General features: G+C 37.0%; 2 protein-coding genes across 3 annotated transcripts in view; both read left to right on the top strand.

Moving 5' to 3' along the window:
- LOC129790123 (WD repeat-containing protein 19) overlaps positions 1–22,733 on the top strand; it is an 829,031-nt gene that overhangs the window by 265,316 nt on the left and 540,982 nt on the right. The gene's annotated exons all lie outside the window — the stretch shown is intronic.
- Positions 1–22,733, top strand: part of LOC129790155 (protein O-mannosyl-transferase TMTC2-like) — a 433,518-nt gene that overhangs the window by 397,888 nt on the left and 12,897 nt on the right. For both annotated transcript variants that reach the window (XM_055827506.1, XM_055827505.1), the window contains one exon: positions 8,941–9,026. In XM_055827506.1, the coding sequence (XP_055683481.1) occupies positions 8,941–9,026 (86 nt within the window). The remainder of the gene's footprint in view (positions 1–8,940; positions 9,027–22,733) is intronic.

Here is a 22,733-nt window from a genome sequence, read left to right as displayed (position 1 = left end):
GTATTTTCTTATGGAAAAGCCTCTGGAAAACTTTTCCTTTTCAGATGCTAAATGTATAAATGTGCGAGGGACGGGAGGAGAAGTTGGGGCGAGGGAGAGAAGGTAAAATTCGGAAAGAGCTTTTCCTTTTAATCATCTTATCAAAGTTTATACTTATTAACTAAATGGAAGTATATATACAACACTCTGTGAGAGAAATTCACATGATGTTGCATAATCTTGCATGAATGAATGAAACTTTAATTGCCCCACATGCCTTTTTCTGTCTCCTCAGATTACCCAGTGCAAAACATTTCCTTGTGCCCCCCAACCTCTATAAATTTCTCTCGCATCGCCTCCCCCCTTTAATCCTGCGAGCACTTTTGCCCCAACACCGCGAGAAACTTTAGCACTGCAGAAGATACCATAAGTGCTCTTAATGCAATAAAATGTGAATCACATGGAGTTTTTGATGGGAAAAGTTAATGGCACTAATGAAAGCCAATGCTTCAATAGAATGCATGGGGAAGATTTATGTGCTCAACTTCTTTGGGGTGGTGTGGTGCCTTTCTTGTGTGAGTCTTCATCTTTTCATGTGGGCTACAAATAGAAAATCCATATAATTGCCACGATGAGGATTACTTCCCAAAGCGATAGATTCTGAAAAGCGATCCCTATGTAGCTTTTCTTGCAGCTTACTTTTCATTGGCAATCATATAAGAACATGCTGTGTGTTGCCATTAGTGCCGTGGTGGGTGTGGGAGCCATTTCCCAGATTTTCCACAAAAAGCGAGGGAGTCAAATCAAACCAAACCACCCCCGGCCACCCCAAAAGCTCACAAACGAAGTGTCAGATTGCGCGAAAACTCATCCCACACATTCTCTGACATTGGGGTGTAATTATATACGCGGCATGTACCACAGTTGATAGATGGGGTTGAAGTCGATAATATTAAATTATCATTGTGTCTCCACCCCGTGTTGAGTCTTCGCGCATATCGAAGCAAAATGGTTGGGTGTTTATCTGAAATGGCAATCGAGCCGTAAAAAGCCTTTCTATTCAATTTACAAAAACCTCCACACATTCGTGCAATCCACATTAATTATTTTATGACACGATCGTAAACTACAGCCCATTTTATTCTTATTCTTTCACAACCAAACCACCCTTCCATCCACCACATCAGGGTACCCCATCCACACGTTGGTGGAGACATTAATGCCGGCATATTTTTCACCACACGCCCCACAATTTTCCCCGCGCCAAGTCAATCGATTTGATGCCACATGGTATGGGGGTGACCGACATTAGAAAACACATTTCCACGATGGGAAATTTTTTTCCGTCTTAAAATTACTTTGTATGGTGTTGGGAGTTTTCTGGTGAGAAAATTTCCCAACTATATTGGTGTATAATAAAATTTTCATTTCACCGCATTGAATTCGTTCATTTTTTTCGTTCATTTTTTTTTTAACTTCTTTGACTCACCCAAGAGGATTTAAAAGTTTTCCGTGCACTCATTCTCTCTATTTATGTGAAAGTTTATTTCTTTACGAATTTATAAGAAGTTTATTGGATATTTTTGCTTGGTTAATTTTTAATGAATACTGGTTAGAGCTTTTAAAAAATTCACCATATTTATGTTAAAAAGTATGTTTTTTTCCTTATTGAAGTTGGAAGCTTTTATTGAGTTTTATTGTGAATTAATATTAAAATTATCTAAAGAAAGTTCAAACTTTCTTACAACTCAACTCCTTTCTTAAAATGTGTCTTACATTATATCAACTCTGTAATTAGCTAAAATACCTACAAAGGAACATTTTCTTAAGCTAATTTAGTAATGGATTCGTGGTATTCCATGCCTAATGTTTCTAATCGGATGATAAATTTTCGTAAAATTTGTGATATAATCAAGATTAGAGCTTTTATGCTTTGCTTGACTACGTTGAATATTGTATGGCACAGGGGTTAGTAGATTAAAATGAAACCTCTCTTACCTACGAGTAGTGAAGCATTTAATTAGCCAAAAAGCCAGATTTTCAGTGAGACTTCCTCACATTGAGTGTCCACAGAAAGATTCAGTTCCAAAAAAAAAGAGACCATATACACGGGAAGAAAACAAAGTTCATGTGGCTTGGTGAGACTTCAACCTGGCATCTCCATTGTCAACTTTGCGCTAAGGAGCTTATGGGGACACACGAAATGAAGGGAAAGTCCCCAAGCCAACGACAAAATATCAAACATAACTCGAGACTTTTGGCACAAGTAACAAAATTATTTTTGAGTCTCACACACACATCCTCTTGCCGTCCCAGAGTTCGAGGATTAGAGCTGGGTGCCCCACCTCAACCCCTCCCTTCTACAACCCTCAGGAACTTTTTGATGAAGCTCCCGAAGCTCCCGAAGCTTTGGTAGGGGACTTGTGGTATGAGAAAAGAATGATATACATGACAGTTTTCCTCCCGCAGGGATGAGCTTGACACTCAAATGTCTAATTTGTGGATGAATTTCACAGACTGTTTCCGAGGGATGAAAAAAACAACAACGCATCGAACAAGTCTGAATTGTCTGAATGAGTATCCCCTTATTGGCGTGAAACTTTTTCGGCAAAAAAAGTGAAAATTTGTCACTATGTTCCGGGTAATATCCTTAAAGGGAGGGTGAGGCGGCAAGAGGGGGGATGTAAGTGTACATGGGAGGGATGATTTTATCGAAAAAGCGGCAGAGAGTGATGGTAAATGTGGGGTATGAACACGAACAAACTAATTAAATGTAACTGGAGCACAACTAATGGCAATTCTTTGGTCCATTCTCATCCATCTCCCCGCTCTCAGTGTCCAAACTAAACGTACTTTCTTCCAAAATTACAACCACCACACACATCCTGTGGGATTTTCTTCTATGTGAAGAGAAAGGGGTGTATGTGTGGGGGGGAAAATGCACTGGGAAGCATTTAAGTTTTGCGACTATACCCCGGAGAGGAAAACTTTTTCAATTAAATAGCATTCAAACATGGAAATTGTGTTTGGTATCTTTCTAATAAATTTTATACTTAGTTTCTTTATATTGCTTCCGCTTTCGACTGCATTTCTCCTGGCTCATTCCGATGCTTGAGTATGCGATGCAATGCCATACAGAGAAAATGAAATATTTTTAATTTGTAGTTGAATCTTTATAAAAAAAAAAGTCGAAATAAGTTCGTACATAAAAACTACAGGAAAAGCTTCGTATATTTCATATGAACTTTCTTCTTCTACATACAAAGCTGAGAAACTTGAGGAAATCATATAATTGTTTTTTGTCGTTATAGTTGAATGAAAATTGAGTTCTAAAAAAAGTTCTAATAAACAGCTTCTGCACTTCTTCTCATACAAAAAGTCCCCAGAACGTGCTCAAATTTGATATGACGTAATTGATTGATTAACCCAAAAGAAATTTAATTTTGATTTCAAAAATTGTTTATTAAATTTAACAGATGATTCCTCTGAAATTCTAAATATATTTGTGCCATTTAAATATTTGACATTAAGAAGATTGACTGAGGATCTAATTCAATTTTGATAGACGCATCGATTTTAGCAGTAAAGTCATTCACTAATCCCTAGAAAACAAAACCCAAAATGTTGAATAATTCCTTACAATCGACACTTTCTTCCCCTTCCCGCACTGCTACATAGAGAGAAAGCTTTATATATACAAAGAAGCCTTGGCAGGGGTAGCAGTTGGGAATAGAAAATTAATTGTTTGTATCAAAATGAGACATGAAACCGTCCCTCATGCATTATTGAGCAACATGGATACTTGGGGAGCTTTCTCGGCTGACGGCACCCAGAGTCGTAAAAGCAAATGCGAAGCTTTTCCTCCCCCTGATTTTCGTCAATTTACGTTCAATTTCCACGAGTTGTTCCCTTTCCGCATTTTGTGGGAAATTTGCTATACACACTGTTTTATTCATAGTCCCCAAATCATTGATTGATGCGTATTTTGGGTTGGGGGGAGGCTCTTTAATACCGCGAAGCTTTTCCGGAACTTCCGGGGAAAAACGTGGTAAATAATTCCCAATGTGTTTTATCATGGCAATTTTCATGTGTTTAAAAATGCAACGTGAAAGTGCTTTTTACAGTTTTTGTTTTTTACAAATTCATTGACTTAATATTAATAAAAAAAAAAATATTTATCCGCTTTTACTTTCACATAGTTTTTTCCTTTTAATACTCACCCTTCATTTTCCAATTCGATAAATATAAAATCAATCAAGCAAGAAATAATTTTGTGAGGACTTTTATGGGATGAAATAAAGTTTTCAGATAATCAAGTTGAACTTTATTGAGGTGAAAGTTTCATAGAGAGAGAGAGACTCACTTTGGCTCTTGAGGATAGAATTTTGCCAAATGTCTGTTGGAGAAAAATTCTATACTCAATTAGATTTTTCTTCTCCTCAAGACTTTTGCGAAGGGGGGAGGGATTGAATTACGACATCACAGTACAAGGTGCAAACATTGGTATAGCAGCAAAAGAAAATACCAGAGTTATTTTTAAAAATTCTTTAGTATATAGAACAAAAAATAAGAAAAGAAAATAAATTAAAAAGAATAAAACAATAAATGAAAAGGGTACCTACCTAATTCTTACTGACTTTAGCTAGCTAGATATTATCGTTTTTTCTTTCCGTTTTAGTAGTTAATTTTTTTAATCGTTAGTTTTCTAATGATTTTTGGGGAATTTTTTCTAAAGAATTTTTCATCATGAATATTTCTCGGTATCCTTGTAGTTCTTTAACTAAAAAATATTTAAAACTAAAAAAAGCTAAATTGTTTTAATATCCTGTTTTAATAATCTTTTTTATAAAATAAATCTCACTAAACAATAAATTGATTTTTTTGCTATAGAACATTTTTAAATACCTCATAAAGCTTTTTTCATCCATTCAAAGCTTAATTAGAGAAGCAAAAAAAAAAACGTTTTTATTCGAAATTATAGTGAAACAAATAAAAAACCTAAAGCTTTTCTAAATGAAAAACTGTCAAATAAAATACCTACATAAAAATTCGATTTTGTGGAAAAGTTGGCACGTTGACAGGAAATGCTGGGAAATTACCCCTTCTTTTTTCCCTCAGTTTCACTGGGTTACCCTGTGTATCAAATTACCGAGGCAGCGGAGTCATAAAGTTTAGTTTTCTCTCGCTCCTATTTCACATCGTATGTGACATTGTGGGTGGTTCCCGGTACACATACACACAGGGAGAGAAACTTGAGGTTTTCCGAAGTAAAAGTTAGAATTGATTTCTCACCAAAGGCTCAAGGAATTTTCTGCCAGTTGCAGTTTTTCTTTAGTTTTTTTTTCCACATAGAGCTCAAACCCCCTCTTCCACTTGACTGGATGCTCATAGCGCACAAGATTGAGACAATCAAGCGGGGATCGTTAAATTTTTATATCCAACCAATTATACGTAATTTGAAATGAAGTTGATTGAATTTATGCTTTGGACATTTATGACATGGCTTAAGTATATTTCATGGGACGCCCCATGCACCCCACCCCTCGCGTCCATTGCGCGTACATTCTTGAGATTTAATGGATATTGTTGGATTAGTCTGGTCTTCTGTGGGATGTTGTAAAAAAAATAAGATGCCTGGCAGTTGATGATTAGGGTAGAATTTGAATTATTTAATTATAAATTGAAAAAAAAAAATTTTTTTTTGAGGAATTTTCCAAAGTGAAGTGTGTTGCATTTGGAAAAGCAAAATTGTGTAATTCGGCATGGAGAATGTTTGAAATTATGCAGAAATGGGTTTTTGGAGGGATGGGATAAAATTTATAGCAGTCTCAAAGGCACTCAATGGAGTTTCAAGTGCCTTTCTGCCAAAGCTTCTCTCGCCCTCCCCACACTTTTGGCCCCCCCCAAAACGAAATCCCAATCTCTGTGAACACCCAAATGCTCCCAAATGTGCACACAGAGCCAGACACAGAAGTATTTCCCGACCAAGCTCCATTGTATTTAGATTTAAGTTTGGTTTTGTGCACGAAGAGGCAATCCCCATGAATAAAGTTGAGCAATGAGGTAACTGATTTCATTAAAATTTACCATTCATCACATGGCTTGTGTGTTGCACTAAATTCTCACCATGCTTGCAAACCCACACACACACACACTGCAACCGATGGTTTTGAAGGGGTTAAATGTTAAAGTTTATTCAACAACCCTCCCATTGGGGAGGCGGGAGGATGAAGAGCAATAAAACACACGTTGGCTCAGATAGATAATGAAAGCCCGTCAACTGTTTGTTATCTCTTTGGTGCATTATAAGTTTCAATTTAGACTTTATTCCTACCGCCCTTTCATCCATTTCAAGCCCTCTCACCGCCATCCCCCACCCCTCACCCCATCCGTGTATGCTCCACCGACGAATTATTGGATATTGCCACTCGACACGCCACCCTTTTGTGTTAAATTTACATCCAAAGCAAAACATTTACAACACCCCCCAAACTCTGTGGCTCAATGGGTGATGGGTGGCAATAACCAAGGGGTATTTATCTGTCTATATAAAATATTCTGCTCATGCGAAATTTATCATATTTGAAATCAATGGTTTGAATTGACAGGAAACATGAATGGTTTTGTTGAAATTTTCATAAAAGTTGTAAAAATTGCAGTAACTACTAAACTAAAAGATTTAAAGAAGTCAAAAAGATCAAAAGAGATCTAGAAAATGAATGAACTAGTTTTTTTTATAAGCTAGGCATTAATTATTTTTACGACAATCTTTAGTTTTTAGGTCTAACTTAAAGTTATGAACGTCAGGCTTATTTAGATTAGGTCTAGTAGAAAAAAATCTTAAAGCCAACATAAAAAGCAGAAGCCTGGTTTAATGAAACATAAGCCTAGTTTAGCCTAAACTATAAGGCTAGCCTATAAAACTTAGACCGAGAATAAAAATTTGACTTAGGTTACAAAACTTGATCTTGGTTCGAAAAACTAAAGCCTAGCCTAATAAAAAACTTAAACTTAAACTTTAGTCCAAGTCAAAAAGCCATGGTGATGAGAACCGTAATTGGTGCAAAGTGGATGCAGAAAGTGAAAATTAATTTGACAAAAATACCCTCAATTATTAATGCCTGAGGAAGGAGAAATAAAGCTCCGAAACGTCGCAAAAATAATAAAAGAGTATTTTCGAAAGGTCAGATCCCGCGTTTTGACTCCCACAAAAAACTTAGACCTAATTAAAGAAATGTTATTAAAATTTATGTTAAGCCCGAAGGGTTAAATAAATAAAAATAGACATTTTTAAAAATTATTTAAAAAAAAGTCATCGGTTAGTTATCAGCCAGAAGTATTCCCCTTGAGTTAAAATGTTCACATCAATGGAACTCTCGAAAACGTGACGGGGGGTTGCAAGGGTTATAACAAGTGACTAACGAAGAAATTCTAAACTTCAATGAGAAAGAAATTTGAGACAGCTAATTGTGCAAAGTACACTGTGGAGCAAAAAAGGCCAATATAAAGTGCTACTGAAGAAATTTCTCCATTCTCGCTCCAAGAAGGAGACATTTGGTGTCAATTTAACACCAAAAGAGCCCACTGAGTGACATCCTGACTCCACCAGATGGTCACAATATTGCGTCTTAGATCATCATTTTTCCATGGGGCAAAAGTTGAGGAGGAAAAAAGCGCTAAAGTAGACGGGGGCCAACAAATGGAGTCAAGCTATGATCGTGGTGAAACATGGATGAGTAAATGTTTTATTCACCCCAAATACACATTCCGGCTGGACATTTTTTACCCCAATCATCGCCCATCATGGTTCCTTTTTTTTCCCTGGCCCCACACACCTCGCAGAAGATAAATCACTAGGAATTTTTCATTTTGCTCCTATATTGGGGCTTTTCCGTGCGCGGAATGGGGTGGGATAAAACACAAGAAATGGGGTTCATGTGACTTTTGCTTGCGAGCACAGTGTGAGGAATTGAAAGAGTATATGGAGAAGTGTTTTGAGGAAAATTACTCAATCTTGAATTTTCCATTTATCAAGCAATATTTGAAAGGCTCTTTTCCACGCTCTTTTCCGGTATGACTTAAAGGTGAACGTACACGATAAGGTTCACAAAATGAAAACTTTTGAAAGTTATGGAAAATATTTCTAAAAAAAAAGAAAAGAGAAAATAAACATAATTCTTCGTGGACATTTATTTATCTTTAGCTTTTGCTCCCTCATTAAAATGATGAGTTTTTCTTGTTAGTTTTCTTCCAAAGACTCCTTCACTATGTGCAGCATTTTCTTGGTGAAAAATTGAGAAATTGAAAAATCTTTTCACTTGAAAATTTATAAAAGAAAAAAACTCCCTCAATGTCTGTACTTTATGGGAAGCAACCACCCTGTAAATTGTCTTAAAGCCAAAGAAATTGATTGCCCTGAAAATGTAACATATGGATGGCGATAAATGGAAGGAAACTTTTAATAAATATCCGTGCAAGTTTCCCACCCCTCCACCCCCCCAAACTTGGAGTATTTCTCGCTGACACACAGAAAGTGAGCAACAACATTAATTGGGTGAGAAAGTTTCAGCGTTTTAATATTAGTTTCCCGGGAGTTAAATAAATATTTGTCGCATGGAAGAAAGACACATTCAGTCAGCCAGAGGGGTTGTATATGGTCTTTATAGTACTTTATGCTTTAGATCTCTTATTGTGAGGAAAATTCATGAAGATCACTCTGTTGGAAGTTTTTCGATAAGGAGAAGAGTAATTAAAGCAAAAAGGCGTGCATTCTACAATATTTTTCTTCTATTTTAAAGTTATTTGACACACTACAGATTAAGATATTTAGCAAATTTGAAAGATTCTTGAACTTTTAACCCTTTTGGCAAATTAGGAATTTAAATTTTTAAATGTTAAATTTTATCAGGACGTGAGAAACATTTATCTTAATTAAAAATATATTTTTCTTCTTCATTCTAGGGGTGTCTTGCTTCAAAATCAGCAGGATTTCGAGAGTGCTGTAGAAAGCTACCAACGTGCAATTCACTTTCGACCATCATTGGCTGGTAAGTCAATCAAAATTGTAGAGAAATCACGTACTGAAGCAACCACCACCACCCTCAAGAAAATCAAAGTGTCAAGGAGTCAGGTAGGGAGAGGGGTTGATTTTGGGTAGGGGAAGAAACTTGAGCTCTGTCTTTACTGATGGCCTAGGGAGGTGGGTGGGTGGGTTGATATTTTAGGTATAGAATAACCATGGAAACCGTTGAGCAATACGCAGTAAATCATCACATTCATAATGCCATTTGAGCCCCATTTATTTTCCCCATTATGTCTTGATTACACTGCCACTACCATTGAGACCCCCCACACCTCCTCCCCCTGTTGTTGGTAGCACAAACTCCCACCGACCCCCAATCAACAGTGATTCTCTTGTTTTGCAGCATACGAATGCGAGTGAGGTGGCCGTAAAATTTATAATTGGACTTGAAATGAAATTCATGCAGATGCATTCTTCGAGCCCGCATTGCCCTAGGTTTACAATTGGGAGGGATGGGCATGGATCTACCCGGAAGGGGGTGCAGTGTACACGGGTTTGTGGGGCAGATGAAATGCAAAGTGCAAGATTGCAGATTTCTCCTGAAATTTATTTCAACCATTTCATTGGGGAGTAAAGTTATTGTATCGTCAATTACAGTGGCAACACAAACATCCGACAAAACAAAGCTTAAGAGTAAACCTGACGGGGGGACTAGTGCGCATACGGGGTGGGAATTTTCGGCAGGGGGTTGATTGTGTGCTATTTGATGAATCAAACGATGTACCTCTCTGTATGTCGAAGGAGTAATCACGCTACTGGCCCCTCGACCATACTTTTGGTCTTTAAACATTGTTTCCCACTCTGGACACACGGTCAAAAGTAGCGCATACCACACAAAACAAATCCAAACGGCTCTAGCCCATACAATTCACTCATTTGCATACCAAACATTAGCTCCGGTCGAGATCCTCGCGCACGAGAATGAAATGACAATGCTTTTGGTGGCTTTTTCCCTGCCACCACCAAAACCCTCCTTGTTACCATAGCAAGAGTATGAGCTGACATTCTCTCATGTACCCTGGCAATGGCTTTCACATTATATTCATTTTCCACCACAAACTGCCTGCAATTATCACGGATCTACGGCTCAAACTCAAAATCGATTTCAATTGCATGACAACCGCAGACACATTATTGCCATTTCCTGTGACCCTCTCTCTATCGCCCAATCCACCATATTTAGAGTATTTTAATGCCCCTGTGATGGATCTAGAGAAGAAAAAAGCAGTGGTGACCTCACTAACAAATCTGCATGAGGGAGGAATTAAATTGGAAATCGTCATTGCGTGCAAATGAAATGATTCACTTCAATGCACTAAAATTCATTCGTTTCGGTTATTTTTCGAGTTCTTTTATCAAATTTTACTTTTTTTGAATTGTCGTTTTGCCCCTTTTGCCCTAACGTCTATTCATCAGTTCTAATGTTTTGTTTTTGTCTAATTAATCTGAATTTGTCCATTGCACTCTATTTAGTTCGCTCTGACCAGGCTCTGTACACGACTCAATTTTTGTATGGAATTCTTTGGTACAAAATGAAGTTGGACTGCGCTTTTTTAATGACAGTTTCAATCTCAAATCCGTTTGTACCATTAAATTCTACAACTAATAACCTATGAAATGACAGATTCTCAGCGTGCGATCAGGATTCTAAATGTCAAAAAATCAAAATTTTATTATCAAAGGCGAAAATTTCCCATACAAAAAGTGAGCCATTTTTGCTCTTCAACTTCATAAAAAAGTGGACCGTGTACACGGACTGGCTCTGACATTTTTCTTTGTTGCCTTTAAGCTCAGAAAAATGCCCATAAAGCTGTTAAATGAAAAGGATTTACTTGAAAAAGAATTTTAGAACTTTTTGTACAACATTTTAAGAATTATGGTTAAGAATACATATATTTTACTACAAAATTGCGAAAATAAAATAATTGCAGGCATATCTGGGTTAAAGATGAATTGGATAAAATTTTCCAAACACAGAGAAGGTTGTTAAGTTACACGTAAAAGCTCGTAAAGCTCTGGGAAAAATTAATAATGGGCCTAATTCAGCGACCAAGAAACCCTTGAAATCTTTGAATTTTGTACTGAAATTTCAAGATTTCAAGCGAATTTCAAGGGTTTCTTGGTCGCTGAATAAGGCCCAATGTTTTCTTTCAAAATTGTCTAGAAAAGCCAATTCTTAACCAAAATTCTTGTTTAACGTAAAAAGTTCTAAAACGTTCTTCTAATCAAATCTATTTTAAATTTTTACAAAAATAAAAACTTTTTATTCTATTTTGATAAACTTAAATGCAACCAAAAAGAATTGAGGAGCATACTGATAGTACAACATGAATTCAAAACTGGGCAAAAAATCTCTAATTTCTTATTTACAAATTATATTACCTACAATGAAATTGCCTCCGTTTGCCTGGGGATCTAGCTAAAAAAAATTAGATTATTTTTCATCCCTTATAGCCGGAAGTTTTAAAGAACTCCACTATTGATTTAGATTTCCATAAAAGAAGTAAAGCTTTTGCAGCTAAAATTCATTTGGGTAAAATTGGTGTGTATATGTTTCCATTGTATGCTCTCCGGAGGCCCCAATTAAACTACTGGAGGAGTGAAAATGCAAATTGATTTTCCACCACATTTGTCTCAACGAACAAAATGAACAATGCGCCAACAAAGTGACTCCTTTCATTCACTTTGATTGCCACTGCTCGCACAAGAGTTTGTAATACAAAGACATATAGAGCATAAAGCTATATATGGAAGCAATTAAATTTATGTTTATTTATTTTAAGCACCAAACGTTATACTTACATTCGGTATATTTTTGTTTAGACTCCACACCAAAATGTTAAAATTGTGTTGTATTTTGTTGATTAGTGTGTGTGGGGTGTCGTTTTTTGCTGCGGGAGAGATGCCAAAACAACAACTAATTAACTTCTTTTCGGCACCAAAAAGCACCAACTGCAAAATCAATGTATATGTGTAATGTAAAACCGCGCAAACATACCCTTTAATTGCATTTATTTAGTTTCTGTGGCACTGTGTGTACACAATAATAACTAACAAGCAATAATTTCCCTATAAAATACATTGGGTAGATTATTATTATTTTTTTACCTACTACATAACAACAAAAATAGGGGTGGCCAATTATAAAATAATGTATTATTTACATATAAATTAACCACCCACGCTACGAGTGAGGGGGAGGGTTCACTTGAGGCATACTCCATCGTCACCCCAAAAAACTCACGCAGAAGTTCACCATGAGCCAAATGGGGCGGGAAAAATGCCAGACTGGGTGCGCTCTGTGTGGCAGGGGGTGGTGGTAGAAATGAGTGTAAAGTCTCTCATAAAGTAAATGTGAAAGGGGTTAATTTTCTTCCAAGTAAACACAATTAAAAAATTTAATCTTTCTTTTTTTTCGGGGTGGAGAGTGTGTTTGGGGAGGGAAAAAAGGCACGGGTGGGAAATGAATAATTCTGTTTACATTCCAACAAATAAATTACTAAGCATTTTCCACCCACATCCATTTCTGTCCATCCACCTCTCGTTTTCCCAGCTTTTACCCTCCTCTCAGCAATAATTTTTCTGCTGACTCTCTTTCATTATCTCTTTTGTTCACCCGAACCCACCTCATTCCCGCACACACACACCGGGGTTGTATTTTTTGCCCACGTCCGGAAAGCACCAAAAATGGACAAATACTGCTTAATTATCGCTGCATGGTATCACACGTGTTGGGGATTTTTATTGAATAACCGGAGATCATGTGAGAAATCCACAAATAGAGCAAATTTTCCCTCCCCACGTTATCGCACCATTCATATTCTGGCTCACAATGAAATTTACATAATTGAACCACCTCCTGGGTGGGCATGTATTAAAAACCAAGCTAAAGCGAGGGAGTTTGTGAGTCCGAGAAAAGTCTTCGGTAAATAGTGTGGAAAAGAACAAAAAAAATATAAAGCGAAAGAACGGTAAGTAAAACTTACGGGCTGTGATTCTTTCTTTGTCAGTGAAATGTGAAGATGGCTGAAAATTGAGGATGGGCAAATTTTGAGGAGAGACTTACTCGCGAGCCGAATCACAGCCAACGCGCAGAAATTTTGAAGAAATCCTTAATCGTGGCGGGCGTTGGCTGTGATTCGGCTCACGAGTAAGTCTCTCCTCAAAATTTGCCCATCCTCAATTTTCAGCCATCTTCACATTTCACTGACAAAGAAAGAATCACAGCCCGTAAGTTTTACTTACCGTTCTTTCGCTTTATACTGTTCCATCCATGCTATATTTAATATTTATCTTTGCATTTTTATATGTATATATAATGTATATATATATGCATTTATATATATTTCACTTTACTTTTATATGTGTATATATAAAACGCCCCGCTTCGCGGGGCGTTGGTCTTATGCAACTCAAGATATGGCATGTTAACTTTAAAACGCGATATCTCCGGAACGGCTACATAGATTTTCTTCATTTTTGGCATGGTGTTAGGTATTATAGTCAACTATAACATATCAAAATATGAAGGAAATCTATAAAGCGGTACACGAGATATTCATCGAAAATTTTGTTTTTGATTTTAGCGCCCATTGCGGTCACTTTTTAAACTTGCAATGTTCCGAGGGGTTGTAGGGCTCATTAATATCTTTCATTTGAGCCCAAGTTGATCAAAATCGGTCAAGCCGTTCTCGAGTTACGGCCGATTTTCGATGAAAAATTGTGGCGGCCATATTGGCTAAACGGCTTGACCGATTTTCGAAAATAAGGTATCGTTGGAAAGGTCTTGATGGCCCCTACAACATATAAAAATTTCAGATTTTTAGCTATTACAGGGGCTGAGATATAGCGAAAACAAAATTTGGGGGTTATTCAAAATGGCGGACGGAGGGGTGGGGGGGTCGATTTGACCTCATAATCGGATGTCTTCCACCCGATATATGAACTTTGCCGTTGACCGCAAGTCTCTATCTATTACCGTTCTCTTGCAATATTGCGTTATATTCCGGCCGGACGGACGGACGGACGGCCGGACGGCCGGACAGATTTTTGGCGCCACCGTTTTTTGGAATGTGGGGACCCTAATTCGTGCTCATCCCAAGTTTGAGCCCGATCTGACGACTTTCGATTTTTGAGTGTACACAGAAGCTGTGCTTCTTTGAAGAAAGAATCACAGCTAAAAAGAGGTGCGAGAGAATCTTCCAATCTTCTTCGGGGGAAAAACTTCTTGATGCTGGGGAATTATAAATTCAAAACAGATGAATTTACCACGTGAAATAAACATGGAGTGAAAAGTGGGTGGGAATTGAAGAAAAGGCCAAACGGGAATGATGGGGGGTGAGTTGGGAAAAAGCACAGAATAATTCTGAAAGTTTTAGAGAGAGAGAGAGAGAGAGAGAGAGAGAGAGAGAGAGAGAGAGAGAATTCAACCCCCCATCTCTGTTGAGAATTTATGTATGAGTGTGGAAATCCATGGAAAATACCCAAAGTTTTTCCTCTCGTCTAGATTGCAATTTTTGCTTTTAATTGCTGAATAAAGTGAGAATGTAACAGCAAAATGTAAATGCTCTCAGACTGAATAATTTGCTAAAATTACACAGTTCTTTTACATAGCTCTGGTGTGCCTTCGTAGTGTCTTACAAAATGATAAAATACCCCACAATGATTTGCTTCTTGCGAAGGGACTCTAAAAAAGAGACCGAAATATTTAATTTATGTTAAATAGTGTTGAAGAAAGGGAAGATTTTGAAATTGAGAAAATTACAAAAATTAACTCACAGAAGCTGTGAAGGTTTCAGAAGCTTTGAAAGCTCTGAAAGTCTCCATTGCGTGTTGGTTCGGATGGTTAACAAATGCAACGAAATATTTTGAGTGAAATTGAATTAAATATGTTTTATTAAATTTTCTCAATTCCACACAAGATTCCACAACGAAAGCTCTTTTAGTTCTGTTTATTTTGTAGCTGCGGTGAAAATATATTTTAAATCATCCACATTTCTCTAATGCGTGCTCAATGAACTTATATGTATTTACACCTAGTGAAAATTCTACATTTTCAATTGAATTTCAATTGAATGTTTCGCAAATGACTGAAAATGTATTTTAAAATAATAATTTCTACATAGAGAATACATAAATTTGAGCAAGTTTGAGTTTAGTTCTCAAACAATGGTGATGAATATAAACGCTCCCACGTTGAACAAATACCTCCCCCATACCCTGAATGGAAGTTGCAAAATTTTACTATTATTTAATTTAAACATCAAACCCTTGCAAAATTGGAAAACTGACCATATACTGAAATTATATTTAGTGTGGAGAATCCTTCCCATTTATTTGGGCTTCAGGGTTGCTTTATTTGCGTTTGCGGCAAAGAACATTGCATGGGGTGGGTGGAGGGAGGGAAATTTCAGAGGAAGCGAGGCATACATGGCGCTCCAACATTTCACACCCCCAATCCATCCGTTTCGGACCGCATTCCAGTGTCCGATTTAAGTGGGTGGATTCCGAGCGGGTTGGTGCGCTCATTGTTTTGGACATGGATTTGCAATGGGGACGCCGGGTACCACCGGACAATCTACTATCGTTAAAAGCTCACAGACAAAAATCTACACCCTCCGGCTAAAGTTGCACATAGCACAAACTTTTCCAACAAGATGAATTAAGAGTCGCTTGCAATTTTATTTATTAAATTCCTGTGAATTTTTTTTCTCCTTTCTTCATCGTCTTTCTTTTCTTCCCCATCTTCCACAAGAGACTCCACCATCACGAAATTAACCCAAATTTCTCATACCCACCCCCGCGCGCATTACATCAAATAACTCATTATGCTCCACAGCCACGTGGGAAATGTGCGCGCGAATCTTCTCTTCAATCATATTTTTCCCACCCAACACCACCCACTTGGCTGGAAAAAATATTCGAGAACCAAAATATCACACACCCAAATGACAAGAAAAATTACGTGAAAAAATTTTAGCGTCACGGACAATAAAATTGCGCTGTGTTCCGCTTCGCTTTCCCGCCCTACCCATTCAATGGTGTTTACCGCCTCGCCTCCACCCCCCAAAAAAAACGAGGTGTCTTCTTTGTTTTTCTCATCCATGGCTTTTGTCCGCAAGGAAATCGCAGGGAAAGCTTTCATGAAATTTTCCCTTCATTCCACCACAATTGAGGCGAATGTTTCACCAAGCAAGGAAATAAATATCAAATTTCGCAGCTCTAATTTACTTTGTGGCAAAGAGCAAATGGAGGATGAGCACAAATTTATACTACGAAGACATTGAGGACAGAAGTTTCACATTTCATGCAAACAGAATGCGATACTCTTGTTTAGCTTTCCATTTTCTCCGTGGTCTCCGAGGCATTTGACACGGGGGTTGGGGGGGGGAGGTGTTTCCGCAGAAAATGGTGTGAATGGAGAATGTGTTTTGCTTCTTGAGGGACTTTTTCCGGTATACGCGGAGTGTGAGGAGGGAACATTGAAACTGAGCCAGAAATGTCACATCAACCATAACTTCTGGATTTTTAAAAGTTGAGGCATTTTTTGTTTGTAATTGACTAAATTTATTGGGGTTGATTTTCACACATTAAAAGTATCTAAGAGGGTGAGTTAAATTTCGGATTTTATATTTACAAAAAAATGCAATAAAAGTCCGAGAAAGGATTAAAATTACCCCGGATATGCCCAGCACTATTTAAGTGCATAAAAATGGAAGAAAAGTTTTTATTTTCTTAAAATTCGAATTAATTCGGTTAAATGAAAACTCTTAGAACCTTTTATGCAAAATTTTAAGAACTTTAGTCAAGAATTGATTTTTCTAGACAATTTTGAAATCAAACTTTACGAAAATTTCAGAAAATCCTAGGAAAATCCGGGTTAATTTTTCTCAGAGCTTTAGGAGCTTTTCAAGAAACTTGAGAACCCTTAAAAAATAAAAAAAAAAAAACTAAAATTCCCTAGATCAGCTAAACTCACAAAATACGGAGTTTAATTAAAATTTAGCTGACAATTTTGGCTCACGTACAATCTGATGCACATCTTGACACCTTGTTGAGAGCAGCCCTTCTTCTTCCAATTTCATTACCATTAAACACTGCCATGGCACCATACTCCTTTATCTTCTTCTGTGCTAACATTTAATCCTCACTCGCTCTGTGTCTCCGTGCTGTGTTCTGGGGGTGCCAAGGTGATTTGTATTGGAATTGTGGGAAGCAAGCAAGAGGGCGGCACAGTGTTTCTCTCAAAGGGCCACATCCAACAGTTGTGAAGAAAATACCTCGGAAAATACGGATCGTCTCTTTGGGGGATGTGATTGTGAATTTGATATCCTATACATTGGGAACCTTACACAATGATTTACAGTTCATCCCTTTCGAATTATTTTTATTAACACTCGTGTGTTGTCTGGATGGGTGCCCCTTCGTCACCCCCCGAGAGACTGTGAGAGAGAGAGTTTGAATTGCACTGTGGACTCATTGTTGCACACGATGGCGACGACAACATGCAGAGATGAGAATAAATGTGCCATGGGGCCCAAACGGGGGGAGGGTGAGTTTTTCATGGCTTTTGTTGAGGCGGGGTAAAAGAAGAAACTTCACTTCCTACGGGAGATGGTTGCGATAGAGGAATGTAATTTGAGAACAACACACTGTAAATGTTGGGAAAAGTGGGAGGCACATTATTTATGGAATAGAACTTTTTTTTCTTGCTTTTTCTTTCCTCCAACTGCTTGTGTAACATTGAAAAGAATTCCTGACTTAGGTATTTTCTTTGTAGGTACATATGTAGAATGGAAAATTCTCTCCTAGAAAATGTATTTAATTGATAAAAATTGTTTGTGTCACTGGTGGTAGATTACCTATGTTAGCTAATGCACCTGATGTTGTGTTACATTAGGAATGTGTCTTTGATAAATTTAACTGATTACTTGTTTTAAATATTCTATTTTTCAAAATTAATTTCAAAAGAGTTTACTTAAAAAAATAGTCTAGACACAAGGTTTTCGAAAGCAAAATGTATAAAATAATAATCTAAAATTAATTTTTATTTTCAAAACTTTCACAAAAAGTTGTTCAATTTATTGTAAATTGTAAGTTGTTTTTTTTTTCGTTGTGTTTAATAACTCTTTTTTATTGTATACTTGAGACAAAAACAAATGCTTACAATGCTTGTTAGAGTTGTTTGGAAGGCGGGGGAAGACTCCTTAAATTCCACAAGCAGAGAAAGCTCTTCAGTGATGTTTTTTGTCCCCAGAGAAGAACAAGCACAGCGTGGGTGGTGGGTTGGAAGAAATATTTCCCATTAGAATTTTCCACATTACACAAATAATAATGTACAATTGGCGCCGGTAGCTTTTATGGTGGTGCGAATGAGCTTTTTCCACAATAACACAACTCGTCTATCTCGTAACGTATCCACCTTTTTTGACCGCAGGACCATGCGAAGGGTGGCAAAAGGGTCATTTTATTTTATGTCTTCAGATACACCATCACCGTACACAAAAGCTCTCAAGGGGGGAAAGAGGCGACACGAAAAAAAAAAGTAAGCGGCATCCCCCTTGAAACACAAAGTTGGGTGCTAAAATGGGGGAATTATACTCGAGGAATGTGCTACGCCATTGTAATTAGATATTAAATTTCGAGAAAATTTGCCAAACACTAGCACTTTACCCGGAAAATACCCCATGATTTTCCATTTGTCCAGGGGTGTCCGCGTGGAGTAGGGATAAATTAAGAAGTTAATTCTCAGCACGATGGCCATTCAGTGCAGTCCTTCAATTATAACACACCGAAAAATACTCAAGGATTGAGGCTTTTTTTTGCGTGCCTCGAAACCACACTCAATTAAAAATTAACACCCTGAAATTAGCATATTTTCACCTTTCCGCTTTCGTCCACACCGTCTGCGCGTTGTTCTCATGTCCTCCACCGCAGGAGGTCGACCTCATGGTTAGCCAGCAGCCATTCACTCCCAAATGCTCTCCACCCGATTAAAACATTTTATACTTTCCCAGCAAAATTACTAAAAGGCATTTGAAATTTTAATATTATATTGCTACAGCATGAAATCACAGCTCATCGTAAAAGTCGCCCACCATCAACACCCGCAGCCATTATGAAATATTTATCACTGCAAAATTATTAATTTGCAGAAAGCATTGACCTGCTTCCGAGGGAGGGTTCAAGGAATTAGTTAAATGGAAATTTGCTTGGTGTGTGTGTGAAAAATTTACAACACTGCTGTCCATTTTGCCTCCAAAAGATGCAAAATCAGACGATCATCAAAATTTATGTAACGACACCCCATAAATCGCGCCCATTCAGCAACAGCTGCCACTTTCTATATACTTTCTCTTTTGATTTTACACTGGGCTCCATACAGAACGGACGTTCTTTTTTTCTTATTGGATTTATGCTAATTTTGTGAAATATTTAAAGGCTTGACGATTCTTTTAAACTTTAAAAATCTTAAATGGAAATTAATCATGAAATTGTCCAAGAAATTTTCTGAAATGTTTTTAAAAAAAAAATTAAGGAAATTTTTTTAACAGAAAATATTAAATTTTATTAATTATTTTTTAACGAAAATGCACGAAAATGTTGAATTTTTCGTCTCAAAATTAACTCAAAAATGGTTCTTAAAATTTCAATGACTTTCAGGGGTGGTCTTAAGTACAGAACTAATTATAACTTCCTGTTCGTTATGTAGGTAAATCTCTGTATTTATTACTCAACACAATATTTCTTCTCTCTTGAATAACTATATATATTTTTGCACTACCTGAGTTTTGGAATGAAGCAACATAAAAAAGCTCTAAAATCTCACTGCTAGAGAAAATCTATAAAATGAATGGAAATCTATTCATAGACAAGAAGGAATGTTTGAATGAACAATCGAGGAAAACAATTGGAGAAACAGTTATGAAAAATAAAATTAAAATTGTTCAGATAGAATTTTTTAGCGCTGTAGAAATTGACTTTTTTTTTCCAAGCCGGATTTGTTGAGAGACAAAAAAGTTTTTAGATGCATCTAAAATTTTTCTAATTGAATGTGTTGTTCATTCCACATGTGTTAGCGCACTTTCATTGATTACTACATCCCATACATATATTCTTTCATTGACTGAGGTACGAAATGAAGCTCCAAACTAAAAGCACGAGATGATTCCGCCCTCCAAAAAGCAGGAAAATTTCGGAAATGGGGGGCTGGATGGCAGAAAGGGGTGGTGAAGAAAATATCGAAAGTTTGTGGACGAAGGAGGGGGTGGAAGAGTCGAGAAATTTAATGAAAGTAAGTGAAACAATTGTCTCTGACACGTCGCACATTTTACGACCATCGAAGTTTATTGCTCTTCGGAAATTGCTTTTCCCCTCCAATAAAGAAATTAATGATCCGTATCTGTCGTATAAGTTGGAAAAATGTCCCACTAAGTAACTTTGTGCCTCGCATCATTTTCCCTCCGCAATTGTTGCTCTGGTGGGGAAAGAACATTTTTCTTGCATTTTCATTTTTCTTTCGGGGCCATAATTCGCATAAAGTGGTAGAGAGTTGTGGATGGGGGTAGGTAATTAAAATATTACGACATTTTCAATAAATTCCCTCTAAATTTGAAAGAATACATCGTGGTTCTTTTTTTTTTGAGGGCGGGTGAGGAATTTGCTGGAGCTGTGTGGTGTGCTCTAGTCTAGAGTGGGTGTATAGAGTACGGAGGCTCTAGGCTAGACAATGAAATGGAGGCTGTAAAAAAGCACTTTGCTAAATTACCAATTGTGCAGCAATCTCAATCAAGAGCACAGATGGGGAGTTGGGGGTAGGCGAGGGTGTCTGTGGAGAGGATAAATTGATGGTGTTCTGGATTTAGGGACACTACATCAGATAGTGCTCTATATATTTTTTTCTTGCTTCTCTTTCCCATGCTAAAATAAAATTCAAAATAGTCCCTCACCACGCCCATACATCCAAATCCTGCTCCAAAAAATCCCCAAAGAATGCCCAAGAAATATACGAAAACAAATTAAATCTTTAAAAACTTATTTAATAGTAAAAATTTCTCTAATTATGAGAATATTTTTCAATTATCCAAGGCAAAATCAATTTTGTGAGTGATCATGGTGAATGATTTGGTCTTCCTGTACCAATTTTGAAAATGCATTAAATTTTATCGAAGCATATTTCCGTGTGCTCCATGTTTCAATTTCAAAATTAAATTTTAAATAATTCAGAGTTTGGGGAATATGGAGTTGTGTCCATGTCCATCTGTTGCAGTTCCACCCGGCGCCACCATTGCTGCAAAAAAAGCTCTCGGCTCTACGGAAATTTCCAAATATATGAACTCACCCACAAATTGTAGAATTATTTTGCAAAAAGCATTTCGAAATGAGCGCGGCTGAAAATTATCTGAAAATTGGTGTTATTGTATTACAAATATTAATTGATCCATATAAAAATAAATACGCAATATCTTTCATCTCATTAATCATCGAAAATCATTTAATATCCCCGGCACTGCTTCGTCGCGAGAATGGAAATATTATATTCCCCAAAAATGCTGTAATGTCCTTCAAAAACTAATTTCAGGTGTAATTTATTTTCAATTTGCCCAAATTATGTATGGACAAAATTAATGGGGATAAAAGGCGTAGCGTTGTACACAGAAAAAAATCACGGAGAGAAATTAATAAATGACTTTTTGATGTAAAATTAATTGAATTTCCATGATGGAGTGCATCGAATGGGAAAAGCTCCACAGTTTTTACAGCTCATCGCTGTGATGTCTTTTTTTGTGCCCAGTGTCTATCAATAATATTTCTGTAAACTTGCCAATAAAGTATCAAAAAGTATCCAATGCTTATGGGTACATTCACCGGAGCTTTTGGGGCAGAAATTCCACAGGGGGGGGGGGTGGCTGTAGTACTTTTGTAGGAGGGAAGTGTGTGTCATCTTGAGTGGATTTCAAACCCACATCATGGTGGCTGCGGGGAGTTGTGTGAGAAATATTTCATAGAGAGTGTTGAGAGTTTATCTCACACCATGCATTATATGGCGATGGATGCGGGAAAAGCTCCTCCGGAAAGCTCGTTGGGATGGGGGTTTTCTCTGTCTTGTGGGATTTTTGTGGTTATAAACTATGGCCACATTGAACGTGACTGTTGGCACCAACATACATAAATGAATATCTAAATATTTTCTCGGAACAAAATCTTAGGGATGTTCCTTACATATCGTAAGACGGAGTCAAACATCGATTATAAACACTATGAAAAGAAGCTTTTGAATATGTGGGTGGAAGCTTTGATGTAAACAGACGGAAGTTTGTTCTGCAAAAAAAATCTTTTGAGAAATCTTAGAGATTCTCAATCAGCTAAAAATATTCACATAAAAGCTCTTTCGAAAGCTTCATTACGGAAGGATATATGTATATTCTAAATATATTCTCCGGTATTTATGCTCAACATTCAGCAAAAAAATATATTGATTCAACCCTTCTTTTCAATAAACAAAAACAGCATGGTTAAAGCTCACAGAAATAAATTAGAAAATTCAACATTCTGTGTGAAGTTGTACCTCATTGAATTTACTCCTCATTAGTCTATCCTTTCATTCCCAAAATCCATCTTTTAGTTTGTTTGAGGAGAAATTTTGTCAAAATGCTCTTCTAAATAAATTTTC

The sequence above is a fragment of the Lutzomyia longipalpis genome, chromosome 2 (genome assembly GCF_024334085.1).
Source record: "Lutzomyia longipalpis isolate SR_M1_2022 chromosome 2, ASM2433408v1".
NCBI lineage: Eukaryota > Metazoa > Arthropoda > Insecta > Diptera > Psychodidae > Lutzomyia > Lutzomyia longipalpis.
Note: the sequence above shows the minus strand (reverse complement) of the source record. Positions and strands in the feature narration are given on the sequence as shown.